The 10,808-nt window shown below is 43.6% G+C and overlaps 1 protein-coding gene across 2 annotated transcripts in view; it reads left to right on the forward strand.

The window, feature by feature from the left end:
• Ubash3b (ubiquitin associated and SH3 domain containing B) overlaps positions 1-10,808 on the forward strand; it is a 147,530-nt gene extending 136,722 nt beyond the window's left edge. For both annotated transcript variants that reach the window (XM_052188615.1, XM_052188616.1), the window contains exons 12-14: positions 3,776-3,882; positions 5,190-5,299; positions 6,918-10,808. In XM_052188615.1, coding sequence (XP_052044575.1) covers positions 3,776-3,882; positions 5,190-5,299; positions 6,918-7,055 — 355 coding nt within the window. In that variant the 3' untranslated portion in view covers positions 7,056-10,808. The remainder of the gene's footprint in view (positions 1-3,775; positions 3,883-5,189; positions 5,300-6,917) is intronic.

Raw genomic sequence — 10,808 nt, forward strand, 5'->3', positions numbered from 1 at the left:
TAGGGTCTTGTGTCCTGTCCTGTCACCTCAAAAGGCCTACAGGGTGTTAGTTCATTGTGGTAGAAACCAAGCTATGATTTTAGGAAACAAAACTGGGGGACATCCAGTATTTACTTGTATTTAATATTAGCATAAATTATACTCCTACCCCACCCACGCTTGCATTCAGATTTCCTAACTTTATTATATCTACTTCAATGTAATAGTAAAGCCATTTTCTATGTTAGGAATATACACAAAGTGGTCCTAAAACAGCTCAGTTGATTAGGGACATGACAGTATGTCACCTTCCATTTTTACTTTAAATTTTCCAAATCACTTGCTCTTTTATCCTTTTGAGACGGGTGTCTCATTATGTAGTCCAGGCTAACCTGGAACTATGATCCCCGTGTCTCTGCCTTCCAGGTGCTGTGGCTACAGTCATGGGCCACCACTGGATTCTTAATTCTTTCTATGTTCATTTATTATTTCTATGATCCTGGAAAGTATAAAAGTGAATAAGATGTGTGTATGTGTCTTGTGCATGTATGTGCACACATGTAAGCGTCCTGCTGAGCTATGTCGCCAGCCCAGATAGCCATTTTTATGTATGAGAGAGTCCAAGTAGCTTGCCTATGGTAAAACATTTAGTGACCATGCATGGAAATAATAACAGTACCATTATTTTTATAAAAATTAGCACCTTTTAATATCTAATATAGATATTCAATATAATATGTATATTAGATATTAATGTATAATATTTTTATGTGTGTCAGGTTCCGTGTGTTCTGCCTTGGAATCATTCTCCACCTGATCCATTTATGTTTCTACTAGATCATACTCTGTGCTAAGTTTTTTGTTTTTTTCCTTAATGCTCCTAGGCAAACAGTCTGCATGCCTGATAAAGAATTAACCAGTAATAATACAGTGACAATACTATTCAAAAACCCACCCACACACTGAGGAAGGGCAGGTAATCACAGCCATTCTGGTAGGGAAATTAAACTCCTCCGTCTTAGAGCATGCTATGGTAATTGTTTGTCCCAGTAACCCAGAATACGGTCTAGTGGAGTTGGATCAGGAGGAGAATGACTTCAAAGCAGAACACGCAGAGTCTGACACAGGGAAATTTTTCTGTCGATTTTTGGTCAGTTTTGAGTGGGACTAGGAAGTCTCTAATCCAGTGGAAAAGTTGAGGAAGCCAGCGGTAAAGCCTACGAGAGGCCTAGAGTAGAGTTAACCACTGGTCATAAATGGAACCAAATGAACAGATCTGTGGAGCGAGTAAATGAAGCCTGGGGAACAATCCCAAGAGTCAGTATCATTGGAATCAAGTGTGCTCTGCTTAAACAGCCCTGGCTCTGGGGCTCAGTGGAGAAGGGCATCTGCTGCTCTTGCAGAACTCAGCTCAGTTCTGAGCACCCATAGGCCTGCTCACAACGGTCTGTAACTCCATTTTCAGATGATGTGATGCCTCTTCTGACCACTTCATACATGTACGCTTAATATACACTCATCCACATACACATCAAATTAAGTAAGTAAGTAAGTAACTAAAAACGAGTCTTGGCTTCTTGCACCCAGGACCATACAGAACAGGAGGGAAGTTCCGGAAGCTGAGTGAGGGAACCGTCCCAGGCTAGTGACTCATACCTTGTCATCATCCACAGGACCGAGAGCAGCCTGTGGGCTGTGTGTAGAAAGAAGGCTAAGGAGCTGGGCCAAGACTGTGAGAGAGAAAAATAAAAGCAAAATATTCTACCAGCTGGGAAGCTCTTCAGAGCAGGGTCCAGGGCCCTGATGCTTGGAGGAGGCAGGAAGGTCAGAGGACTGAAGGAGACCTTAGGTCTGGGGTATGAGTCGAGTAAGCTTTGAATGAAGCTCAAGGCAAAAGCCTGCACTACAATTGGACCGGTATAGGTTGGAGAAGAGGGGAACCAAGGGAGAATGCTTGAAGCGCTTAAGCTGTAGGAACAGAAGTGGTTGGGAGTTGACCTAACTCTAACAGCAATGCAGGACCTTATAGGTGTATCTAGCAGTGTGATAGGTTCTGCTTATAGGAGAGACTTAGACTCTGTCCCATGACCATCAGGACACCCTTCAGAATGCTGGGAGAAGCCAAAGACAAGAGCAGATGAGGAGATAGGCCCTAGGATCCCAGTTTTCATTTACACAAATCTCAAATAAGACAATGGGATCTCACCCATCAAGTGACTCCCTGACCATACAACATGGCTTTTTGTTACAAAATGGGGGAAAGGGGCACTCCTGGGAGACAGGGTAATGTGAATGGCAGTGGAGATGCATAAGGGGTGTGGCAGAAAAAGGAGGCCAGGAAGAAGAGTTCATTCCTGAACAAAGATGTCCATCCCTAAGTGGTGGTAACCCTTGCCTCTACCTTTCCTTCAGGGAACAGTAGGGAAAACCAGGAAGCTTTCTCCTGTGAATATGCCTGCTGAATGGTTAGAAAAATCAGGTTTCTTCCAAACACAACAGTATTAGGCTTACTGATAGTAAAATACAGCATCAAATGGGCAGTCTTCTAGGATGGTTGGTTGGTTGGTTGGTTGGTTGGTTGGTTGGTTGGTTGGTTGGTTTTGGATTGGTTGGTTGATTCGTTAGTTGGTTGGTTGGTTGGTTGGTTGGTTGGTTTTAGATTGGTTGGGTGGTTGATTGATTGATTGATCGATCTGTGTATTTGAGAGCATTTTGCTCTGTAACACTCTGCACACTCTAAACCCAGGCTGACCTTCAACTTCTACTGGCAATTCTCCTACCTTAGCCCCATGAAAGCTGAAATTTCAAGTTTGTGTTGACACACCCAACTATGACAAGTGATCTTGAAGAGAACACTAGCAGAAGCTGCCCTGTTTACGTAAGAGGTTCAGATCACAGGGCACATCCAAAACTCAGATTCAGACCTCAGCTCTAAGAGTTACTAAAGACTCAAACAAGTCGGTTGTCACCTCGGGGCCTGTTTTGTCACTTAGAGGCTTAGAATTTTTGGAAGTGTTGCAAAAAGATTATCCTGGAAGAATGCAGGTGGTATGCTTGCATATACCCCTGACACGTGGGAGCCCTGCAGTAAATATTTTCAGCACTAATTTTAACAGTATATAATTTAAAAATTATACTCAAAATGTCATGTGAGTTTAGAGAACTCAACACTACCTCTACTGGGTACCACACACTCAACAATTAAAAGCACAAGGAAATAGAAAAGGCATAGGATGTAAGACAAGACAAATCTCCTGGATCAGAACATCTATAAAATAAAAGGGGAGTGTAAACAGACCAGCGTGGGCCCCAAGGGACTGGTGACTGACTGGTCAGCATGGTGAGTGCTTTGAGCCCTCTCTTAAACACCCTTGAGGATTGTATCACAGTTATAGTTTGCATCTATAGCATCCCTGACCTGGTCCACACAGAGAGCTTCTCAGGTGTCCCTAGTGCTGGGTGCATGGTTTAAAATAAGACACAAAGAGAAGGAAGTGGCTGATGGGAGTTTCATAAGCTCACAAAGAGATGGACAGCACACATGATTTTCAAAGCTCTCCTTGCAGCTCATTGTGACTAAGGCTGTCACTGTGGCACCATATGCAGCGTTTCAGCCTCAGCATCCGCACAATGGAAAGTCTCTTCCTTGGGCCTCCTTTCTTTCCAGAGAAATGGATCAGCAGAAATAGGGGCTCCTCCAAGAGGTCCCTCGACACATTTAGGGTGGTGTCATTCACTTTATCTTGGGCTCAAAGTGTCGAAACGTTTCCTTGCTCTCTTCGCCTTTGCATTGCAGACCTCACATTCCAGTCAGCAAATTGGTGATTTCGGAATCCTATGACACCTACATCAATAGGAGTTTCCAGGTGACAAAAGAGATAATAAGTGAATGCAAAAGTAAAGGTAGGTGGCATTATTTGGGACTGCACATTTAGATATACTTAAATACAGGAACAGCTCTCCTTCATGATTAATGAACTGGCTGAAATGTCTGAATTTGCTTTGTTAGCTGTAATGGGAGAGGAATATTTCCTGGCTCTCTTGGAGTTCATTTTGTGATATTCTTTGAGGCTCTAACACGGAAGTTATCACACAGGAACCCCGTAGATGATGGCATCACCACATTAAGTAACTTGGGATTGATATTGTAGCTAGTCAACTTTCACCTTATGGAGGTGATACCCAGTTGTAATTTCCAGAAATCCTATAGAATAATTCCATCCTGGCTTACCTACGATGATCCAGGATGGGAACATCTGCATACAAACTCACCAAAGGAATGTGTGTGTACAAGGCCCCTGCTGTCACCAGCCAAGAGCAGTGATGGGTGGGGCTCAAGTCTATCTGCATCTTCTAGAGTCTGATCTCAAACAGTTGATGGCATGTAGGACCAACTACCCACCACGAGACTTGGGTTAATATATTTATACTCCAGGAGCAAAGAATGCAACTTTATACACACAAATGTTAACAGTGGGGCAGCCATGGGCAACCGAGGAAGGATGATTCTCACAATGCAATTGTTACTGATAAGCTACTCACCTCTATAAAGATACATAAAGCATGCTCTCAGCTATGAGGTCTCCAGTGCTCACAGTTCTGCAGTGATGACATTTAAAACTGTTCTAGAGCCTGCCAACATAGCTGGTTTGGCTTGTGTCTTGATTATGGTAATGGTTACACAGAGATATGGTGAGGACAACACCTTAAGCTGTATGCTCACACACAAAGCAGTGCTGATGAGCCTGGTGAGATCAGAATTATCACTTGTACCCATGTCCATTTCCATGGTTTCGATGGTAAGCTGCATCTTGAAACAGCAATCACCGAGGAGGCTGGGGGAAGGGATATGAGACCTCCTTACACCAGTAGGGTGATTATTTCTACTTTTTCTTTTTTTTAAATAATTTTTAGTTCTTTTTAAATTATTATACAATGTATTAGATAGCATTATGACTTTTTTTTTCAAATGACATGAGTTTTAGTAGATTCTCCTACCCTAAATTTACCCATTTTGTTGCAGTGTTCAGGACCAAACCCAGAGCATTATGCATGCTGGAAATGCCCAACTACTGAACTCCATCCCTAGACTTCCTTAAAGCTGTCGATTGATACATAACAATTTACATATTCATACAGTGTGATTTCAATATATGCATATGCAATGTATAGTGAGGCAGTCACTGCAACAAGCCTTTCTCATTTCCTAGGAAATAACATTCTGATTGTGGCCCACGCATCTTCCCTCGAGGCATGTACCTGCCAGCTCCAAGGCCTATCCCCACAGAACTCCAAGGACTTTGTACAAATGGTCCGGAAGGTAATTTTCTCTCCCACATTTATGGGGCCAGTGGTACTTTGTGTTTTTGTAACCATTGGGCTGATAGCTCATTTCCCTGAAGCAGAATTTTCTGCTGAGCTGGGAGGTGGAGCTCCCTGTAGGGTATTTGATTAGAACTGTATAAAAGGGAGGTTTTTATGGAGGAAGCTACGAACTGTAAGTGATGAGGGAATACCATGGGCTAGCAGGGATACGGCTGAAATCTTAGCCTGAGGAGAGGGCCCAGCAGGCAGACAAGTGAAGCAGCAAGTAGGAACAAGACTGAACAATGAAGTTGGGGCCAAGGAAGGACAGGCGCCCCAGGAGGCTGGCCTGTCTGCCTGTGTTTTCCAACAGCCATATCCTACACACACCTCTTCCGGTGAGGCAGCTATCTTCTTTCCCTTCAAACAGAAATTCTAGTTCGAACTCAGTCACAATGCTCTTAGGCAAGCATCCATCCCATTAGTCTGTAACCTGAGGATGGGTGTGGAGAGGGCGGTTGGTTATCCTGTTTATGACTATGGCTCTGGACAGAGAACACAGAAATAAGCTCTGGATTGCCGTGACAGCCCACAGTTTCTTCTCTGAATGTGATATGTGTCATGCCCCCACCAAAAGATAAAACAAGATTCTTTTTAATTGAATAACCATCTAGGTGTGGTGGCACATGCCTGTACTCCCAGTCCTTGGGAAATAGATGCTGGATGATCAAGATTTCAGGGTCATCCTTAGCTGCATAACAACTTCAAGGCCAGACTGGATGACATGAGACCCTACCTCAAAAAACTTGGATATTCTTTCCCAATATGGCCAAATTTAATGTGAAAAATCCTTAGTCTGCTTTTTAAACCTGATATGCAATTTGAGGTTAACCCTTGGTACAATCGCTTTACTCTAGTCTGTCCCTAACCCTGAGGTCAACTGTGCTCTGAAGATGCAGTATTATACAGTAAGATATTGGCAGGGCAGAAAGTGAGTACATTCACATAACTTCTGTCCTAGTATATTGTTAAACATGTTCTATTTTATTTATTATTGGTATTAGTTTTACTGTGTCTGGTTTATAAATTAAACGTTGTCATTGGTGTGTAAACATATACAGGGTTTGATACTATCCAAATTTTCAAGCATCCACTAGGAATCTGGGATGGATCTCCATGGTTAAGGCAATACCACACATACTTCAATCCTCTTCTCCCAATGCTATTAGCTGGTAATCTCTAATTGTATCATGGGGGTGCTCACCATTGGCCAAACCCTGTTCATTAATAAGAATGCTTAGCCTTACAGGTTCTATCCATTTGGGATTGTTTGTTAAGTTTTGGAAGGTTTAGCCGGGCAGTGGTGGCACACGCCTTTAATCCCAGCACTTGGGAGGCAGAGGCAGGAGGATCTCTGAGTTTGAGGCCAGCCTGGTGTAGAGTGAGTTCCAGGACAGCCAGGGCTACACAGAGAAACCCTGTCTCGAAAAAAAAAAAAACAAAAAAAAAGTTTTGGAAGGTTTTATATTTCCGCCTGTATGCCCTGGAAACACCTGAGTATCTGTGTCAGTACAGAGGTCACGGCATTAACTCACGGTCTTCTGTTTCCCCTCCTCCGATGCCTTGACTTTCAGATCCCGTACCTAGGCTTCTGTTCCTGTGAAGAACTGGGAGAAACTGGAATATGGCAACTGACAGACCCGCCCATCCTTCCGCTTACCCATGGACCCACTGGGGGCTTCAACTGGAGAGAGACCCTCCTGCAAGAATAAACTGCCTGAGCGATGGGAAGAACCGGCCTTCTGCAGACGAGTCCTCGGAAAGTTCCGTGGCAGTGGGAAAACCCACTCTGCATTCAACGCAGACAGCTCAGAATCCTTTAGCCTATTTCTTTTCATGCTTAGGGGATGATGACATTGTGTCAATGAGAAAAAGTCATGATTCAGAGAGAGAATCCACCTCTCTGGACCTGCCTAGCTAACAGGGCTTTGGAGAATTGCATTCCTAAGCTGAACACCTGCTGCAGCAGAAACTACCATCCTCCTCCAGGCTATGCATGGCTAAAGAGCCTCTTTCTTCTCCCAGAGAGCTGCTCCCACCCTCAAGAGGCATGCGAGAGGAAGGACTGTGTCTGGACTCCAACTGGGGAATGGGATAGCCCTTTGTACTCCATTTGCAAGTTAGGCAAGGCCACACTGAGGAGCGCTTTGATGGTGGTTAGGAACCATAAGAATAGTCCTGTGTCAGATTCTGCTCTCAGCAGACTGCATTCACTAGCGGGCTAGGCACCTGCTTGAGGACTCCCAGCATTCACCCCGGTACCGGGCCACCTGCTCTCCAGAGCATCCTGGCCCTCCATGCTTCTATCTGTGAAATGGGGAGAACAGCCCTTTTGCTCGCCCAAGCACGTTGAGATTCTCCGGAGGGATCAAGAAAACCAGTGTTGAATGGGAGGCGCAGCGACCCCTGTGATGGCCAGATGAACTGTGAAGTCCCCAAGCCTGCCTGAGTCAGGACGTGTCTTTCCACCCAGGCTCTACACTGTGTCAAGCAGTTAAGGAGATTGACATTTGGAAGGATGTATGTTCGATTCACTATTTGGATCAGAAAAAAAAAAAAACAAAAACAAAAAAACAAAAACAAAAAACCTCCAGTGCAATACAGATATATTTAGAAGCTATACCGAGGGTCCTGTTGTTGGTCACATACAGGCCACTTCCACAGGAGCAGAATGTCCACAGGTTAGCCAGTTTTAGGTTGTGTAGGAAGCCCAGGGACTAATGTGAATGGTGACAGTCACAACTGCACTGCTTCTTCTGCTGCCCTCTTTGCTTTTCTATGGTAATTTAAAACAGATGGGAGGGAGGGCCACTTGAAGGAACCTGCATAGTCAGAGCCTATCTGTGGCCTCTCACCACACTTACTTCCTGTATTTAGACGGAGTGTATGTATTTAAAAGAAGAATAAATGACAATCAAACCAAAACATCCCATATCAATGTCTATTTAATTGTGTATTCTGTTAGCCATTAGGGCCACGGTATGAGACAGTTCGTTGTGTAGCTTGTGAGTGCAGATTGAAACCCCTGCCACTGAGAAGGAACTCTGATGTAAAACAAACGTGTCGTCGAAGCATTACATTGTAACAACCAGACATACACCTACACCTGGATGTGCATGTATGTCTTAGTCTTAGGTGTTGAGGTAAATGTATCACTTTTGATTGGGTTGTATTTCATTGTCCTTAATCCAATATAGACAGCATCCGGGGCAATCGTCTGCAGAACCAGAGAGGGAGAATCTGAAGTAACTTTCTGAAGAACTTAAGTGGAAAACAGAAAAATTTAATTCTCCAAATTGCTTATCAAACTGGCTGGGTGATCCAAATTCAATTAATATCTTATTGCACATTGATCTATTAAAAAAGATTGGGTCCAGCTGAGCAGTCTTGGGAATCACACTGAATCTGTGTGTAGAGACATCTGGATCATCAGATTTCATGTGCATACAAAAGGTCTCTGCTGGCCGGAGACCTTGAGCTGAGGCTAGCTCTTTTCAATCTGCAGCTCATGCTAGCTCAGATGATACTTGGGAGAAGGAATGAGTTAGGGACACGGCAGGAAAAATAATAATAATTTTTTTTCACCACGTGCCTCCCTGACTCCCATTTTTTTTTTCTGGTAAGCATTGGAAAACCATCTGAAATAATTCAGGGGAGATGAAATTAGTGGAAGGGTTTAATATGGAATTACAAATCTAAACAGTGTCCTGCTTCACCAACTGTGTACATGCTCTAGTATTTTATTATTCCAAGGTAGGACTTTGTCCTTGTCATTTCTGTGTGTCTGACTGGAATAATTGGTGTGTTAATACACAGCACTGAAGCTGTCCCCTTCCCAGGCTCTTCTCCCTGCTGCCTGGCCTTGAGGAGCCTTTGCTTCACCCCGGGGTACCAGTGCCATTCAGATAACAGCACCCCTTTCCCTTTGCATTCAGATTGATGCAGCCTGAGCGGCTCATTAAGTGGCCATCTGATGGCTGAAAGAGGGGGTTATTTTTACCCTGTAATGAAAGGCTCGGGAGACTTTCTGCTTTTTTTTATTTTAATTATACTTTAACCAAAGAGTTGTTTTAAAGTAACCTTATATTTGAAAGATGATTTTACAAATAAATAAATAAAAATAAAAACAAGAAGTATGCCTTCTGGAGCCACGTGGGGTTGGTATATCGCTGATGATCGTTTTCTTGCCAGTTCTGTCTGGAATGCATATAGATGGTTATCCTGCTGTGTGAGCACTGCCCTGGGTGTATCCTTTCCACTCTACAATGTGTGTATCCCTGTGGAAATGAATTCTTATTTCAACTGTCTGATGTCATGGGGAACTCGATGGCAACAGGAAGAGAAGTTCCTATCTCACTGCCTTTGTAGAAAACTTGGTTTCTGTGCTCTTGAGAACAGAATTCCTCTGTAACCTAGGCGCTGGGTTTAATTTCTAAGCGGTGATGAATTGCTCTTTTGAATCTTACTCTCTGTATATTCATGTGTTAGAATACAGACGAGCCTCCCACTAAGCTTCGCAGACTTCGGCACAGTCAACTGTACAGAATCTGCACAAAGTTGGATAATGAGACTCCTGGAGATTTGCATTTAAATTGTCTAATCCGGCACATGCACATGAGGAGAAAAAAAAGGGAGGGGGGGCTAGTCTGATGAGTGTGTGCTGTCGAAGGACTGGCAAGGAGGGCAGGAGACAGCCTGACTTAACATCTATTTAGGGGGTGTCCATGTTACAAAGGTGATGGGGGTGGGGCTGTGAGGAGCTTTTCATCATTAAACACAACTAAAATTGGATTGGCTTTTGTAACTCTTCACCATTGATAGCTGGGAGAGAGACTGTAGGCATTGCCTCTAAATGCAAAAGAAATAGCTGGGCTGTTTCATAATATAGTATTAGGTTTGCTGTGTGTAGGTTGAAGATTTAGAGTCATTAGTAGTCAGACAATAGACACTCGGTCCTCACAAATATTTGCCTGCTACTCCCTAGCCACCGTTCCTTGCACAGAAAAATTTCAGCTGTTCAGCTAATTTCTGTATGTGACACATGTGTTAAATGGAAACAATGTATACTGGTTCTTTGGTTGCAACTAAGATGGAAACATCCCAGAACCTTTTGACTTCTGCATACAGCACACTGAATCAGCTGATTTAGAAAGGCATGTTAATCTTTTTCTCACGGGTGAGACTTTTGTGTCTCTTTTTTTCTATATGATTTGGGTGTGTTCATTTGGGGAAAATGTTTGTAACCATAAGACTAGAAAACCCCACCTAGCTGTCCTGCCAAGTTCCTTGTACACTCCCCATGGTGTTCGTGCTTCCCGGGCTGAGAAGCTGATCTTCCGGATAGAGCTATGGCAGCCTTGTGATCAGTTCATTGTGTCCCAGGACCATATCCACTGACATGGTTCATAGATGACTTAATAAAAAGAAACTGTGTCCTCACTTGACCCAGCGCAACTACAGATTAA

This window comes from Apodemus sylvaticus, chromosome 7, assembly GCF_947179515.1.
Source record: "Apodemus sylvaticus chromosome 7, mApoSyl1.1, whole genome shotgun sequence".
NCBI classification, from domain to species: domain Eukaryota; kingdom Metazoa; phylum Chordata; class Mammalia; order Rodentia; family Muridae; genus Apodemus; species Apodemus sylvaticus.